This window comes from Dendrobates tinctorius, unplaced genomic scaffold (assembly GCF_039654945.1).
Source record: "Dendrobates tinctorius isolate UK_male_01 unplaced genomic scaffold, ASM3965494v1 ptg000010l, whole genome shotgun sequence".
Lineage (NCBI taxonomy): Eukaryota > Metazoa > Chordata > Amphibia > Anura > Dendrobatidae > Dendrobates > Dendrobates tinctorius.
Window position 1 is genome coordinate 15038032 of NW_027361678.1, and position 18542 is coordinate 15056573.

Sequence of the window (18542 nt, forward strand, 5' to 3'; positions counted from 1 at the left end):
CTGCTGGATGCCAGAGCTGCGCAGGACGCGGCATCCAGGGAGGCAGATACCAAATATTTCCCTGCATAGGAAATCTGGTCCGCAAGGTCAACTAGCTCCCCCGGACGAGCTCCCGCAAGGATGCCCTTAAAGCTTTTTGGCCCATCTAGAAATGGCCTTTGAGACCCAGGTAGAGGCAAAGGCCGGGTATAATGTAGAAGCAGCTGCTTCAAAGGCTGACTTTGCCAGCGATTCTATAATCCTATTGTTGGAATCCTTGAGGGATGCTGCATTAGAAAGCGGAAGGATCGTGCTGGAGGACAGTCTGGAGACAGGTAGGTCCACAGGTGGGGAAGCCGTCCAGGTAGCGGTGAGCTCAGGGGAGAAGGGATATAGGATGGCGATGCGCTTCCCTTTTTGAAAGTGTCTGTTAGGGTTCACCCTTTCCCTTGTGAGTACCTCCACAAATTCAGTGTGGGGCAAAGACCTTGCAAGGTGGTTTTGACAGTCTAAAGGAAACCGCCTGATCTGCGGGTTCCGTAGAGATATCCTTGATGCCTAAGGTCTGGTTGACCGCAACAATAAGGCTCTGGACCAAATCTCTCATGTTAGAGGCCTGTTCTGAATCTAGGTCCGAATCATCCTCTAAAAGCGCGTCTGAAGACGCCCCGCCTGACTTGGGAGAGGAGGATCTGGAAGAGGAATTTTGCCATGAAAGACAGGGTGGTGAGATGGACCGGGAAGAGGACCTAGAACAGTGCTCCTGTCTGGGTCTCTTGCAGCCTGTGTTGGAAGGGCCAGAGGGATAATCCTGTGACCCCCACTGGCGACTGCAGGGGCAATCTGTCAAGCACGGACACCAGGGTCTGTGATACCCTGGTGAGGTCCACCACAGACTGTGACAGAGAGGAAGCCCACCCTGGGATAAGGGTCTCTCTCGCCTGGGGTAGGAAGGTACTCCTGGGCAGTGGGATTATTGCAGCCCTGACAGAGGGGAGAGGACTGACCTGAAGGGAGTTTGGTTTTGCATGCAGAGCACGCCAAGTGTCTAACCAGAGTAGAGGAAGGAGGACGAGCAGGCTCGCCTTTGTGCTTAGGCATGATGAGTAGACCCACTAACTGATGCCAGAAGGGACAGAAAAGATGCAGAGGAGAGGGTCAGTCTGCAGAGCAGAGCTACTCACAGTATCCTGTCGTCTGCTCCCAGGCTGTAGCTGCGATGAGTACACCGAGCGCAGAACCAGGCAGGCAAAACGCTGTCCGGGTGCACCAGTCGGAAGATGGTGTCCTTAAGGAGGATACAGGGGACCCAGCCTGTGAAGGCGCGCTCTGCAGACAAGGATCCCACTCTCAGAAGCCCGAAGAGAGGCGGGACTAGTCGCAGGGTCCAGGGGGAGCAAGATGGCGGCGATTCCAGAAGACTGAGGAGGCTGGGAGTAGCGGGCGTAGCTATCCGCCACGCGCAGGAAGGGGAGAGAGAAAGAGACGGGCGGGAGAAAAGCCTGCCCCGAAAGCGGAGAGGACAGGGGGCGGATCCAGCGCTGTAACTAGGCCCGAGAGAAGACGGGACCTAGATTACAGCCAGTGGCCGCCGGAGAATGGGGGGGCAGCGCGGAGGTCACCACAGCGGCGCAAAACCAAGCGCCGGGTCCAGGCTGCAGAGTGGCACATAGACCAAGGAAGCCCCGGTGCCCCAAACATCCAGATCACACCAAAGATCCATGGTGGAGCGGCGCGGAGGCCCCGAAAACACTGCTAAGAGGTATGCCCGGAGCCCTCGGAATTAAAGGGGACATACCTCCAAATGCCCTCTTGAATCAAGGAAAAAAAGATTTATTTTTTTTTCCCCCCATCATCCTCTTCCCTGATCTTCTACACTCACTTTCCCTTGCGAGGGTCCTCCAGCACCTGGGGGGAAAAGGGACGGGAGAGAGAGGGAAAGTACCTCCCCATCCATGAAGATAGGACGTCCGAAATCCGTGTTGCGGGACGTCCGCGTCTCCTCAAACCAACAGGCTCTGGTGGGCGAGTGGGTAGGGGGATGGAGACAGGACCGGGTCCGGATCACCTGAACACGCTTCTGTGTTAGGGGTCCTGCCAAACAGACGTATGAGGATACGTGGTGGCAGTACACGCCGTACTCAGTCTCTGTGTGGGAGTACAGTAGTGACTATTCACACTGTATCCCTCTGGAAACCTGAAAAGAAACGACGCACATTAGGTAGATATGGGTCTCAAGAAATTCCCTTGTCCACCTCCTACTGACACTAAACTAAAACTGATTAACTTAGTGCCAGTGGGTGGGGTGTATACTGCAGAGGAGGAGCTAACTTTTTTTTTTTTTTTATGTGCATAGTGTCAGCCTCCTAGTGGCAGCAGCATACACCCCATGGATCCTGTGTCCCCCAATGAAGCGATAGAGAAACCTTAATTCTGGAATTAGATTTTTTTTCTCGTTACTCCGTTTACCAATCAGATTAATTATTTTAATATATCGATTGGGTGATTCTGAACATGGCAATACCAAATGTATATTTTTTAGTTTTTTTTTAAATTATTTTAAATGGGGAAAAAGGGGGGTGATTTGAACTTTTATATTTGTTTATATTTTTACATTTATTCTTTTTACTGTGTTTAATAGTCTCTTTAGGAGACTTGAAGCTGCGATCTTCTGATTGATTGTCCTACACATAGGGCTTCAGCTCTGCTATAGGTAGCAGTAATGCTCATCTGCCATGAACACCAGCCACGGGGCGGCGCTCATAGCAGATCAGCAATGACAAGTAAGGGGTATCTGCATCTATTCCCCCTCCAACCGGCTGTCATCTACCGCCCTCCAGAACTAGCCATCTCCATCTTTCTCGACCACTTCACCACCTGGCTACTCAATTTCCTTTCTGCTGACATCCCCACCATCATCATGGGCGATTTCAACATCCCCATTGACACTCCCACCCCGGCTGCCTCTAAACTTCTATCGCTCACGGCTTCCCTCGGCCTCACTCAATGGTCCTCTGCGGCCACTCACAAAGATGGTCACACACTGGACTTTATCTTCACCAGTCTCTGTTCCCTCACTAATCTCAATAACTCACCCCTCCCCCTGTCTGACCACAACCTACTGACATTCTCTTCCCTCTCCTCTCCTACTGCGCAACCACCGCTCCATAAACTCGCTCACCCTCGCAAGAAACTCAAACACCTCAATTTACAATCACTCTCTGAGTCCCTTCTTCCGCTTACCGACATAGCTTCCCTTCATGACACAGATGCTGCCGCCACTTTTTATAACACCACAATAACAGCAACACTTGATTCGGCTGCCCCCTCACGCAGAGCAAAACTCGAACATCAACAGGCAGCCCTGGCTGACCAGCCTGACCAAAGAACTGAGACGGGTTTCCAGGGCCGCTGAGCGGAAATGGAAGAGAAGCCATTCTACTGAGCACTTCAACGCATGCAAGCAGTCCCTTGCCAGCTTTAAGTTCACGCTCTCTGCCGCAAAACAAACTTACTTCGCATCTCTCATATCCTCCCTGTCTCACAACCCTAAACAGCTCTTCAACACTTTCAATTCTCTACTTTGTCCCACAGCACCTCCTCCACCTCCTCTCATTTCTGCTGAAGACTTTGCCTCATTCTTTAAGCAGAAGATCGACATGGTCAGAAAAAAACTTTGGCCCGCAGCCCCCAATGCCCCTCTTAGCCGCTCAGCCCTGTTCTGCAAAAGCCAGCCAGCTTCTCCACCATGACAGAAGATCAGCTCTCCACCCTTCTGTCAAGATCACACCTCACCACTTGTGCCCTCGACCCACTCCCGTCTCACCTCATCCCTAACTTGGCCACAGTCTTCATCCCATCTCTAACACACCTATTCAACCTTTCACTTACAAATGGTGTCTTTCCCTCATCCTTCAAACATGCCTTAATCACACCCATCCTCAAAAAGCCCTCCCTTGAACCATCCTCTGTGTCTATCGCCCAATATCTCTTCTCCCTTACGCCTCAAAACTACTGGAGCAGCATGTATATCTTGAACTGTCCTCCCACCTCTCCTCCTGTTCCCTCTTTGACCGGTTACAATTTGGCTTCCGACCGCATCACTCAACTGAAACTGCCCTAACTAAAGTCACTAACGACTTACTAACCGCCAAGAGCAAGCGACACTACTCTGTCATTCTCCTGGACCTGTCCTCTGCCTTCGACACCGTAGACCATTCCCTCCTGCTACAGACTCTCTCATCTCTTGGCATCACAGACTTGGCCCTATCCTGGATCTCATCATACCTAACAGACCGAACATTTAGTGTCTCCCTCTCACACACCACCTCCTCACCTCGCCAACTGTCTGTCGGTGTTCCTCAAGGCTCTGTCCTAGGACCCCTACTATTCTCCATCTACACCTTCGGCTTGGGACAGCTCATAGAATCCCACGGTTTGCAGTATCACCTCTATACCGATGACACGCAGATCTACCTATCTGGACCCAACCTCGCCTCCTTACTGACTGAAATCCCACAATGTCTGTCTGCTATCTCAGCCTTCTTCTCTGTTCGCTTTCTCAAACTGAACATGGACAAAACAGAATTCATCATCTTTCCCTCCCATCTCACTCTACCCCTCAATGGCTGCTCTCTTTCCCCAGTCCCGCAGGCACGGTGCCTTGGGGTGATCCTCGACTCCGCGCTCTCTTTCAAACCACATATCCAAGCCCTTGCCTCCTCCTGCCGCCTCAAACTCAAAAATATTTCCCGGATCCGCTCATTCCTCAACCACGAAACCACAAAAACACTAGTGCATGCTCTTATCTCCCACCTCGACTACTGCAACCTCCTACTCTGGCCTCCCCTCTAGCACCGCTCCAGTCCATCCTACACTCTGCTGCCCGACTAATCCACCTGTCTCCCCGCTATTCCCCAGCCTCCCCCCTATGCCAGGCCCTTCACTGGCTTCCTATTGCCCAGAGGCTCCAATTCAAAACCCTAACCATGACATACAAAGCCATCCACAACCTGTCTCCTCCATACATCTGTGACATGGTCTCTAGGTACCTACCCGCATGCAACCTTCGATCATCTCAAGATCTCCTTCTCTACTCCCACCTTATCTCTTCTTCCCACAACCACATACAAGACTTCTCCCGTGCTTCCCCCATACTCTGGAACTCTCTGCCACAACACATCAGACTCTCACCATCAACGGAAACCTTCAAGAAGAACCTGAAGACCCACCTGTTCCGACAAGCCTACTGACTGCAATGATCCTTGGTCTACTGAACCACCGCACAACCTGCTCTACCCTCTGCTACTGTATCCTCACCCATCCCTGTAGACTGTGAACCCTCGGGGGCAGGGTCCCCTCTCCTTATGTACTTGTGTGTCCCTTGTCTTACATATGTTTATTATACTTGTCTATACTTCCCCTTTTCACATGTAAAGCGCCATGGAATAAATGGCGCTATATAAATGCATAATAATAATCTCCTGCAGAACCTCGGTTATCATGCCATCCCATCAGTGCCCCGCGATCATGTGACAGGGCACCGATGAGTGGCATTTGTGAAGTGTATCCGGAATGCCGCAGATTGATAGTGGCATTCAACATGTTAAAATCAGAGGCTGTTAAGGGCATATGGTGGCAGCTTAAATCAGCTGTCATGTGAAGGAAAGATGCGGCACCAAAGAGGGGCAAGCGACCTATGACGTATCCATAAGTCATATGTCTTAAGGGAGATAACATTATCACCGGGAATAAAAGATGTCACTAGTGGAAAACCTTAATCTACGACGAAGTCAGGGGCAATAGGAGCAGTCGCCTGCAGAAGGCTCCATTCACACCAAGCAACAAATGCAGAGATGTAAATATAAGCGCTGAGCAATGGTGAGGAAGCGTCCCGATAATAGGGGCATAGGGCTGGGCCCCGATGTCAGGGGTAGGGCGAGGGGGACAGGGCCAAGCCCCAATATCAGGAAAAGGCAAGTGGACAGGGCAGGGTCCCGAAGTAAGGGGAAGGCGAGGGGGACAGAGCCGGACCCCAATGTCAGGAGTAGGCGAGGGGGACAGTTGGGCCCAAATGTCAGGGGAATGCGAGGGCGGGGACAGGGCTGGGCCCCAACGTCAGGGGAAAACAAGTAGACAGGGTCTCGAAGTCAAGGGAAAGCGAACGGGGACAGGTCCGAGCCCCGATGTCAGGAGAAAGCAAGGGGGACAGGGCCACAATGTCAGGGGAAAGCAAGGGGGACAGGTCCGGGCCCCGATGTCAGGAGAGAGCAAAAGGACAGGCCCCGATATCCAGGAAAAAGGACAAGGCTGAACTCACAGTCTATTCCTTGGGCCTGGCCATGTCCGGCCCCTGCAGTGACGTGTGGATGTCACCGTGCAGAACGTGTCCCGGCAGGAAGGAGCAGGGGGCTCATCACCTAGGTAGGAGGAACCTGGAGATATAGATGAAGGACGTACCTGATGGTTCTGCTCCACACCTCGTCCACCGTGCAGGTGAAGTTGTCCCAGTCCCACCTGGGAAAAGAAGATCTGCATTAAAATCCAGCTGCATACGACAGTCTGGAGTCACAGGACACCTCGCAGGATGTACAGCACTAAATCATGTGTTACACCCCGTGCTGAACGCCAGAGCTGCAGTCAGAATGCAGAGCTGAAATTTCCCGGCACTCCTCCAAAGGTCAGTGACTGAGCACAACCACAAAACTCTTCATTACACAAGCGCGTCTGTCTACAAGACTGCCAAAAACCAGCAGAACTGTAAATGCAGCTCCGGAGAATAACATAGCATGTAACGCATCACTGACACTGACATTTCTGCAGGAATACAGCTCTGTTCACAACATGCTAATGGCCTCCATCTAATATACATGCCAGGACGTATAGAAAGTGACCGGTCAGCAGTCAGGAGAATTTGCTCTCACTTCATTCCTGCTGCTCCCGAGTTTTCAGTTTTATTTTCTATAAATGCACCATACGGTTCTCAGGACATGGGGCCTTGATCGTTGATTCTTACTTTCATTGCAAGGGGATGGGGCTCACAGGATTCCTCAGGGGTGTATCCTTAGACTAAGCTGCATAATTACATAGTGAGCCACACCCCTTTGTCAGCCAATAAGAATCAGCACTGAATAAAAAGGCCAAAATCTCCAGAACAGTATGGCAGACGTACAAAGGAGAGAAAAAAAAACAAAAGCAGAAAAACTCCAGGAAGAAATGGGAATAAAAGAATTCTGACGCTCCCGACCTGGTGACACATTGTATAAAAAAAAAAAAAAACTTAGAAAATACTTAAATCTATGTAGTAGAAAAACTGCTTGTAGTGCACCACGATTTGTACACCGCTGACATCTACGTGTCTGGTGGAGCACAAACACGTCTCTCCCTCGTGCGGCCCTACAGATCCAGATATCAGGAGGGCACTGGTGTCGGGGGGCTGACCTGAGCCTGGACGTCCCCTTTCTCAGCCAGGAACTGGTAGTACTGGATCAGGTCCTCCTCCAGCATACCACTGGCCATCCCGGGGTTCTCCAGCTCATCAGGCAGGCGAATCCTCTGGACGACGGTCCCTCCGGTGAGCGAGATGTCACTGGCCACTGCAGAGAGAAGGTACAAGCAGATGATGACAGCAATTTCTGCCTTCTCCCTGCCTTTGTCTTCCTAATTAGTTGCAGATCATTATATTATGGACTTTGTGAAATACGATGGCTCGATGTAATGTACACACACGACAGTTATAGAATCCCCCCGAATCTCCCGACACGTGCACAGTGAGAATCTCTGCGGAGCAGGAACAACACTGTGAATATATTACCATGATTGGCGACCAGACGGTAATGAGTTAGGGCCGATTCACAGCTCTGCAGAACACCAATCCCAGCCCAGTAGCGATAACCCTGCAACAGAGAGATGGTGTGTCAGATCCTGCAGTCAGTGTGCAGTACCACAGCTCCTGGCGGGTTTATGGGGTCATTACAGCAATAAATGTCCATAGTCCACACACTCCATGTGGCAGTCATGCGTTTTCCATAGGCGCAGCACTAGATGCGCTGGGTCCTATGGTTCTACAGGAGGCATCATAGTGGAATCTCCTGTGATGTAAAGCATCAGTCTGAACTCACCAGAACCATGTGGGCAATCAGATTCCCTCCTAATGCTCCAAAGGTGTAATAGACGAGAGCCTGAAACAGAAGCCACAAGGATGTCAGACCGTGAGCAAACAGCAACCCGCCAACACAAGGGAGACATGTTGGTACCTTGGCCTGACTGGAGTTCACACCAAGACCGGAAGCATAGAGAAAGCCCAGCGCCTAAACACAGAGGAAGACGTTACTCCGGGGTCAGAAGTCACTGCAAGCAACCAGCCTGGGGAGAAAGCAGACTGCGAGCTCTGGGGACAAGGACTGAGCTCCTTCGGATTTATGTCAGCTACAGCTGGCACCAGGACAGCAGCAGTTAAGTGCAAACTTGCCCTCCTGGGTCTGACGCCAGCTCCCCGCCGCTGCTGTATTGGAACGCTGCAGCCAATACACAAAAACCAAAGTGGTGGCAATGATCTGGCACTGAATCCCAAGGAGGGAGAGTACTGTCTGATTTAATCACATCAATGGTTAATAGAGGCCAAGTACATCTAAGTGGAAAATCCCTTTAATCTCAGGATGCGGTGTCTTACCATCTGCCCTCTGGGGGACCCCTGCTCTGTCAATTTCTCCAGAAGAGCCTTGGCTGAGGGGATATCCTGCTTCAAGGGATCCCCGAATAACAGCGCATAGGCCACCTTCTCCATGGCTTTACTGTGATTCACTTCGGAGGCCCTCAAGAAGTACTGGAACGCCCTGGAGAAGGGAGGCCAGCGTTAGGCCATGGGCAGAGGCCATAGGCAGGGTATCACGCAGGGGCACAGGACTCACTCTCTCCGCTGCGACCTCTTTGTGCTCTCATTCAGTATCTTCATCCCCTGCTGGTAGAGATCGTCCGCCTCCTGCATTTGCCGTCTCTGCGTAGCATGTTCCTCTGCTAAAAAAAAAAAAAGCAAGCAGACAAGTGATGTGAAGGCTAAAGGACGGGAAGTAAGGACAGAAGAAAGCAGCAATAGTCTGCAGCTGCTGAAGGGCTCACAGGCTAGTCCGCCCACACTGCACAAGTGTTCATTCCATGTCACCTTCTTATCTCCAAGGGGCACTTACTTTCGCAGAAGCCCCATTTTAAGTCGCGCTTGTAGTCGTAGGTGGTGGCGCACCATAACCTTCCGTCTTCCCGTCCGTCTGACGTGCACTTATCGTATTTCTTCTCCATGAAGAGGAAGGGGAAGTGGCACGGCTCTCCCTCCGATGTCCCTCCGATGGCAGTAATCACTGATGGGAGAGGGGGAGAATAGTGACGTTGCCGGCAACAAAGGGATCGGGTGGCGGATCCCTCTCCTCAATCTGGGCTACAAAATGTCACTGTAGAACCAAGAGAAGATGCAAGTAAGCCACAATGGTGCAATGAGACAAAGTCTGTGCTGCGGAGACCCCACCAAGTGCAAGAGATTCAGTGATGTAGACTCTCCTGATAATGCAGAATATCTAATCTGGCACTATTCCTACAGGTGTGAGGGCTGTCCTGGTACAAGGAGGGAGAATGTCTGCACGCCGGGGGTCTCCATTCTGTGGCTGATCTCTATGACTACATACAACAATCCAGATTTCAGTCACTTCTTGTTTACATTAATCTGCCTCCTGGAACAATCAGCTCGAGGGGAAGTGGTGACGCGGCAGACACCTGCCAGGGCCCTGTACGTGACCGCTGACAGATTGAGGGTTCACACAGACATCTGGATGATGAAACTCCATACACAAGTTACGGCCCTGAACTCGAGGCTGCTGACATGGCACAAGGAGACATCATACACATACAGCCCCAGCTCTGTGGATCCAGCCACGAGAGTGGGATCAACCCTGGGCTGCACGTCAGCAGAGCTGCTCAGTCTAACAGCAAAGCTAGACCCTTCCCCATTACAGCTAATGTATATTAAGAGAAGGGGCTGGCTCTGGTATTCGTGTGAGCAGCAGCCATCCCCCTACACATATAGGTGCTTCGAACAAAATTAGAATATCATCAAAAAGTTAATCTCAGTTCTTCAATACAAAAAGTGGATCTCATATTATATATAGAGTTATTACAGACAGAGTGATCTATTTCAAGTGTTTATTTCTGTTAATGTTGATGATTATGGCTTACAACCAATGAAAACCAAAAAGTCATTATCTCAGTAAATTAGAATTAACAAAAACACCTGCAGAGGCTGCCTAAGGCCAGGGTCACACTTGCGAGTGCAATGCGAGTAACTCGCGCTCGTCTCTTGCATCATTACCCAGCACTGCCGTCAGCACTCGAGACCGGAGCATTCAGCTGCATAGAATACATGGAGCCGCACACTCCGGTCCCAAGTGCCGGTGGCAGTGCTGGGTATTGATGTGCGGGTTTCTCGCATCATACTCGCAAGTGTGACCACGGCCTAAGCGTTTAAAAGGTCCCTTAGTCCGTTTCGGTAGGCTCCACAATCATGGGGGAAGACTGGTGACTTGACAGATGTCCAGAAGGCAGTCACTGACACACTCCACAAGGAGGGTAAGCCACAAAAGGTCATTGCTAAAGAAGCTGGCTGTTTACAGAGTGCTGTATCCAAGCATTTTAATGGAAAGTTTAGTGCAAGGAAAAAAAAGTGAGGTAGAAAAAGGTGATACCTCATACCTCAACCGGGATAATCGCAGCCTTGAAAAAATTGTTAAGGAAAGGCCATTCAGAAATTTGGGGGAAATTCACAAGGAGTGGACTGCTACTGGAGTCATTGCTTCAAGAGCCACCACACACAGACATATAAAGGACATGGGCTACAAGTGTCGCATTCCTTGTGTCAAGCCACTCATGACCAATAGACAACGCCAGAAGCGTCTTACCTGAGCCAAGGAGAAAAAGAGCTGGACTGTTGCTCAGTGGTCCAAGGTGTTTTCAGATGAAAGTAAAGTTTGCATTTCATTTGAATATCAAGGTCCCAGAGTCTGGAGGAAGAGTGGGAGGCCACAATCCAAGCTTCTTGAGGTCTAGTGTGACGTTTCCACAATCAGTGATGGTTTGGGGAGCCATGTCATCTGCTGGTTTAGGTCCACTGTGTTTTATCAAGACCAAAGTCAGCGCAGCAGTCTACCAGGACATTTTAGAGCACTTCATGCTTCCCTCTGCCAAGCTTTTTGGAGATGGACATTTCATTCTCCAGCAGGACTTGGCTCCTGTCCACACTGCCAAAAGTACCAATACCTGGTTTACAAAGGACAGTATCACTGGGCTTGACTGGCAGCAAACTCGCCTGACCTTAACCCCGTAGAGAATCTATGGAGTATTGTAAAGCGGAAGATGAGAGACACCAGACCCAACAATGCAGATGAGCTGAAGGCTGCCATCAAAGCAACCTGGGTTTCCGTAACACCTCAGCAGTGCCACAGGCTGATCACCTCCATGCCACGCCGCATTGATGCAGCAATTGATGCAAAATGAGTCCCGACCAAGTATTGAGTGAAGTTACTGAACATACATTTCAGAAGGCCAACATTTCGGATCTTAAAATAATTTTTCAAGCTGGTGTAATAAAGTACTAGCTGAAGAGCCCGGCGTTTCCCGGGCATAGTATCCCCTGTATATAGTATACACCTGCATGTCATCTCCCCCCTTTATATAGCATACACCTGTATGTCATCTCCCCCCCTTATATAATACACACCTGTATGTCATCTCCCCCCTTATATAATACACACCTGTATGTCATCTCCCCCCCTTATATAATACACACCTGTATGTCATCTCCCCCTTTATATAATATACACCTGTATGTCATCTCCCCCCTGTACATAGTATACACCTGTATGTCATCTCCCCTATATATAATATATACCTGTACGTCTCGCAGGGTCCCTCCCATCTGTACACGGTGGAGGCACAGTCTCTGCTGAGACATTTCAGTGGCCCTTGAGGAAGCAGCTCTTGCCTCCCTTTCTACCATTTATGTACTCCTTTCTGTAAGTCTTGCTCATTGAGGCGTAATACAGTTTTTCTCATACAGAAAGCAGATTTCAATACCATTTACTTTGAAATTGTAAAAAAGGACTAATTAAGGCCGGTTTCACATTCGCGCTTTTGAGCGCAGCGACGGCCTGCGCACGGCCGCCGCTAAGCCCCGCCCCTGCCCCGCCTCCACCAGTATCTCCGCCTCCGGGCGCATGACGTTGCATGCGTCCCCCATCTTCATCACAGAGGGCGCAGGCCGTGCGCAGTTTGCGCACAGTCTGCGTTTGTCGGCGCATGCGTCCTTTTGACGGTGCGCCGAGCACAACCAAAATGCAACAGGTTGCGTTTGGCGCTGCTCGGCGCACCGTCAAAAGGACGCATGCGCCGCCAAACGCAGACTGTGCGCAAACTGCGCACGGCCTGCTCCCTCTGTGATGAAGATAGGGGACGCATGACGCATGCAACGTCATGCGCCCGGAGGCGGAGATACTGGTGGAGGCGGGGCAGGGGGCGGGGCTTAGCGGCGGCCGTCGCTGCGCTCAAAAGCGCGAATGTGAAACCGGCCTTAGAGTGGCATTAGTTGTAGCTGTATAAATAAGTTTAAAGCGAACGAGGCATTGTCAGGTTGATGCTGTTAAACCGATTAAAATGATACCTGGGTTGGAGAAATCCATCTTGTGTTTCTTTTTTAATTTGTATTTGAATTTTTAAGTAAATGAGATGCTTCATGCCAGACAAAGAACTTCCTGATTCTGGGCTCCCCCCTGCAGTCTGTGTTGGCACAGTAATAAATTGTGATAAGCCAGGTTCACATAGCGTTAACACAGCCCGTTCAACGCATAGAGTTGACGGGCTGCGTTGACGCTATAGCATAACGCGATATGCGCTATGCTATACCGCTAGCGCTGATGCTTCATCAGCGCTAGCAGTGACGGAGCCTCAGACGCTGCAGCCCGCGTCCGAGTATCTATCAGTGAATAAAGGCATGTCGCGAATGCGTGCCGCTTTACGGCATACGTCGCGATGCGCCACATAATGGGGGTCTATGGCGGCGCTAACGCACTGCCATAACGCAGTGTGACCCCGGCCTTATTTCCAGCTTTACAGGACGATAACACCATAGAAATTATAAGAATAATCAGTTACCACAACTGTCTACAAGGAAAACTGTTGCTCATAGCAACCAATCACAGCTCAGCTTTCATCTTTTAAACAGGTCTGGTGAAATGAAAGATGCTAAGCGATTGGTTGCTATGGGCAACAAAGGCAGTGTAACCTGTTGTGGTCAAAAAGATGTGCCTATAAAATTATATATATTTTAGATGTTTATTATACGGGGCTCGGCGTGTGGAGTGGGCGTGGCTTGATTATATATATATATATATATATTTTTTTTTTAATTTACTGAGATAATGACTTTTGGGTTTTCATTGGCTGTAAGCCATAATCATCAACATCAACAGAAATAAACATGTGGAATTGATCACTTTGTTTGTAATGACTAAATGATATGAGATTTACTTTTTGTATTGAAGAACTGAAATTAATTAAACTTTTTGACGATATTCTGATTTAGTGAGAAGCACTTGTACATCTCAGGAGCTGCTGCACTGTCAAAACCCACCCTGAAGGTGAAGAGGAAACATGAACCACACCAGTCAGGAGAACTAACCCCAAGCAGAAATTAACTCCATTTTTTTTATAACTGGAAGGATTCTTTAAAGGAAAAACACCAGCAAAAATTAAGAGTTTAGCCGTGACAGGAGTGCTGTGGTACGGATCTGAATTGTGAGGGATACATACATCCACATTACCTGGTCCCACTGCTACGGAGAAGCAAATTTTAGGAAACAAAAAAAAAAAAAAAAAAAGAGAAAAAGAGAAAAATGACGCTCTCTCTAGATATAAAGAAAAAAATATAAGGACAGAAGGATGACCGCAGCTCACAGGAGCAGGGCTAGGATTATCTGTAGGGTGGAATCTACACCAGTCTCTTCTGGCCGGTGTCACCACGCTCCGGGTCAACGATCAACTGGCTGTTTATACAAGGTCTGCCGCATGGCCGCCGCCGTGTCTTGCTCTGCGGTAAATGTGCCATAAAGCGCGACCAGTGCCAAACTCACACAGAGCTCCCTTCCACCAATAATCACAGGCCACGCCCCTGAGCTACCCCCTAATAATCACAAGCTAAGCCCCGAGTTACTGCTGCTTCAGTGGCTCTGATCATAATAAGTCCACTGCTCTGGCGTTGTATCCGTCACTCTCGTCTCACATTTCCGTTTGGTTTTGAGATGCTGTGAGACAGACGACCCTTAGATAACCCTTCCTTCTAGCATGATGGGGGTGACCTATGGGAAGTACCTGATTTTTGGGAGTCTGCTTTGTCCACCTCGTTCTTCTCCTCCTGTTCAGGCCAGGAGCCAGCGTCCGGAGCCCCCGATCCCCCCTCCAGGCTGTCTGTGTTGTCCAGGAAGGTGACCGTCTGTGTGCTCGTCTCGGCCTCGTCCTGTGGGTCTCCCCGGTCTGGAATGTGGGGTGCAGGGGTCTGGGGATCCTCTACAGTTGCAACCTCTTGGGTGTCCTGTGGGATGTCATTCTCTGTCCACCACGCTGACCTCTCAGCATCCGGCTCCTCGTACAGCACCTGCTCACCAGTGGGGTAGTGTGGCTCCAGGATCTCCTAATAATGAGGGGCCACAGTCAGGAAACTAGACATAGCAGCAGCTATGTCTCCAAACAGATGTCAGGGTGTAAAGGAAGAGACCGGCTGTCACCGCCCCAGATCTCCCCCTGCACCCCCAACTGTCCCGTCACACATTCACATATAGGACACAACAAAACGCAGAACCCAGAGAAAACTCACCGAGGTCTCATCATCCTCCCCGTCATCATCTGCAAGAGGAAAGAAGTCCATCATCAGCAACTCATGCAGCCCCTTATAGGGGTGGGTCTCTCCTATCAGTCGGGGGTCTCTCCTGTCAGGCTCGAGGTCTCTCCCATCAATCAGGGGATGTCTCCTATCAGTCGGTGGGGGTGTGTGTTTCTCCTGAGTGTGTGGGGGTCTCTCTTATAACTTGGGTGGTGGGGGTGTCTCTCCTGTCAGTCGGCGTGGGGTCTTTTTTTTTTTTTTTTTATCAGTGTTGGGGGGTGTGTGTCTCTCCTGTCATTCGGAGGGGGGGGGGGTCTTATCACTTGGGTGGCAAGGGTGTCTCTATTGTCAGCCAAGGGGTCTTTCTTATCAGTGAGTCGGGGTATCCTGTCAGTGGGGGGGTCTATTTCACATTTTTTATCAGTTGGGTGGGAGGGGTTCTCTCCCGTCAGTCTGGAGGTCTCCCAGGTTTTCTGTCACTTACCGGCCGCAGTCCGCGAAATCCCGTAGCCGAGCAGGGCCGTTATGACCCCGAAGTAGAGACCCAAGAGTAGCAGAACCCCTACACTCCGACCCCCCATTCTTCCGCGGACCTGTTCCACCTGTGAACCTGACTGACAGTCCCGGGCTCCGGCCGCGGCCTAAACCAGAAGCGAGAACCACCCAAGCAGAGAAACCAACGAATCAGCTGCCAACGCTTTTCCACCTGGACCAATGAGGATGCGGCACCCGCAGGTCAGCCAATCAGAAGAGCCGGGAGGGACCTCAGACCTGGAGAGCTCGTCATCTGCGCTCGGCTACATGGCCCTCTGTGATTGGCTGATAAGCTAGATAGTAAACAAACTACAATTCCCGTCAGCCTCTGCTTGTCACTGAAGTAAGCAAGGCTCATGGGAAATGTAGTCTTCAAGAATGAATTATCTGCATCCACGAATATACAACGGTGCAATAACAGTGAAGAGTAGTCACCAATCATGCGACGGCTGCAGAGTGAAGTACTGAGGGGTCTCTAATGTGCAGCACATAGTGTAGGGTAACTTTAAGAATGAAAGCTCATCTTCAGTTGGTTGATTTGGTAAAATGAAAGCTAAGCTGTAATTAGTTTCTGTGATAAATGTTGATCATTTGCTTTAGTCAAATGTCAGCTGCGCTTTGATAGGTCGGTATTGCCAATAAAAACTAGACTTTGGTTGCTGTGGGCAATAACGAGCATGTCACAGTGGTAGTCCTGTAGGGAGCGGTGCTGTGGCCCCAGGGACCAGAAGTCACGGTCCATAGAAGGGCAAGGACATTTTAAATACTCGACAAATGTCCAGAATGATTCTCCGGGCGCTGCTGACCGCTGCAGGCCGGGCAGACAGAGGACATAGCACCAGAACTACCCGCCGTCTACTAACCAGCGCAGTGGGGATATAGCACCAGAACAACCCGCCATCTACTGACCAGCGCAGTCCGGGCAGACAGAGGACATAGCACCAGAACAACCCGCCATCTACTGACTAGTGCAGGCCGGGCGGACAGAGGACATAGCACCAGAACAACCTGCCGTCTACTGACCAGTGCAGCCGGGCAGACAGAGGACATATCACCAGAACAACCCACCGTCTACTGACCAGCGCAGTCCGGGCAGACAGAGGACATAGCACCAGAACAACCCGCCATCTACTGACCAGTGCAGGCCGGGCAGACAGAGGACATATCACCAGAACAACCCGCCATATACTGACCAGTGCAGGCCGGGCAGACAGAGGACATAGCACCAGAACAACCCGCCATCTACTGACCAGCGCAGTCTGGGCAGACAGAGGACATAGCACCAGAACAACCTGCCGTCTACTGACCAGTGTAGGCCGGGCAGACAGAGGACATATCACCAGAACAACCCACCGTCTACTGACCAGCGCAGTCCGGGCAGACAGAAGACATAGCACCAGAACAACCCGCCATCTACTGACCAGCGCAGTCTGGGCAGACAGAGGACATAGCACCAGAACAGCCCGCCATCTACTGACCAGTGCAGGCCGGGCAGACAGAGGACATATCACCAGAACAACCCGCCATCTACTGACCAGTGCAAGCCAGGCGGACAGAGGACATAGCACCAGAACAACCCGCCATCTACTGACCAGCGCAGTCTGGGCAGACAGAGGACATAGCACCAGAACAACCCGCCATCTACTGACCAGTGCAGGCCAGGCAGACAGAGGACATAGCACCAGAACAACCTGCCATATACTGACCAGTGCAGGCCGGGCAGACAGAGGACATAGCACCAGAACAACCCGCCGTCTACTGACCAGTGCAGGCCGGGGCGAACAGAGAACATAGCACCAGAACAACCTGCCGTCTACTGACCAGTGCAAGCCGGGCGGACAGAGGACATAGCACCAGAACAACCTGCCATCTACTGACCAGTGCAAGCCGGGCGGACAGAGGACAGCACCAGAATAACCTGTCGTCTATTGACTAGTGCAGGCCGGGCAGACAGAGGACATAGCACCAGAACAACCTGTCGTCTACTGACCAGTGCAGGCTGGGCAGACTGAGGACATAGCACCAGAACAAACCACCGTCTGCTGGTCAGTGCAGGCTGGGTAGACTGAGGACAGCACCAGAACAAACCACCGTCTACTGACCAGTGCAGGCCGGGCAGACTGAGGACAGCGCCAGAACAAACCACCATCTGCTGACCAGTGAAGCCGGGCGGACAGAGGAAAGCACAAGAACAACCCACCATCTGCTGACCAGTGCAGGCTGGCGAACAGAGCACAGCACCAGAACAAACCATCGTCTACTGACCAGTGCAGGCCGGGCAGACCGAGGACATAGCACCAGAACAAACCACCGTCTGCTGACCAGTGCAGGCCGGGTAGACTGAGGACAGCACCAGAACAAACCACCGTCTGCTGACCAGTGCAGGCCAGGCAGACTGAGGACAGCACCGGAACAAACCACCATCTGCTGACCAGTAAAGGCCGGGCGGACAGAGGAAAGCACAAGAACAACCCACCATCTGCTGACCAGTGCAGGCTGGCGAACAGAGGACAGCACCAGAACAAACCATCGTCTACTGACCAGTGCTGGCCGGGTAGACTGAGGACAGCACCAGAACAAACCACCATCTGCAGGGCGGGCATACTGAGGACAGCACCAGAACAAACCACCATCTGCTGACCAGTGAAGGCCTGGTGGACAAAGGACAGCACCTGAATAACCTGCCGTCTACTGACCAGTGCAGGCTGGGCGAACAGAGGACATAGCATCAGAACAACCGTCTGCTGATCAGTGCAGGCCGGGCGAACAGAGGACATAGCAACAGAACAACCTGCTATTCATTGACCAGTGCAGGCTGGGCAAACAGAGGACCGCACCAGAACAAACCACCATCTACTGACCAGTGCAGGCCAGGCAGACTGAGGACAGCACCAGAACAAACCTGTCTGCTGACCAGTGGAGGCTGGGCGGACAGAGGATAGCGCCAGAACAACCTGCCGTCTGCTGACCAGTGCAGGCCGGGCAGACAAAGGACATAGCACCAGAACAATCTGCCGTCTGCTGACCAGTGCAGGCTCGGCGGAGAGAGGACATAGCATCAGAACAACCTGCCATCTATTGACAAGTGCAGGCTGGGCGGACAAAGGACAGCACCAGA

General features: G+C 51.2%; 1 protein-coding gene across 2 annotated transcripts in view; it reads right to left on the reverse strand.

The window, feature by feature from the left end:
- SEL1L (SEL1L adaptor subunit of SYVN1 ubiquitin ligase) overlaps positions 1–15574 on the reverse strand; it is a 30454-nt gene extending 14880 nt beyond the window's left edge. For both annotated transcript variants that reach the window (XM_073587709.1, XM_073587699.1), the window contains exons 1-11: positions 15375–15574; positions 14885–14913; positions 14383–14701; positions 9165–9332; positions 8889–8994; positions 8651–8813; positions 8235–8288; positions 8100–8159; positions 7793–7874; positions 7420–7574; positions 6439–6495 (exon numbers count right to left, since the gene is read on the reverse strand). In XM_073587709.1, coding sequence (XP_073443810.1) covers positions 6439–6495; positions 7420–7574; positions 7793–7874; positions 8100–8159; positions 8235–8288; positions 8651–8813; positions 8889–8994; positions 9165–9332; positions 14383–14701; positions 14885–14913; positions 15375–15471 — 1290 coding nt within the window. In that variant the 5' untranslated portion in view covers positions 15472–15574. The remainder of the gene's footprint in view (positions 1–6438; positions 6496–7419; positions 7575–7792; positions 7875–8099; positions 8160–8234; positions 8289–8650; positions 8814–8888; positions 8995–9164; positions 9333–14382; positions 14702–14884; positions 14914–15374) is intronic.
- Between the last annotated feature and the right edge of the window lie 2968 nt (positions 15575–18542).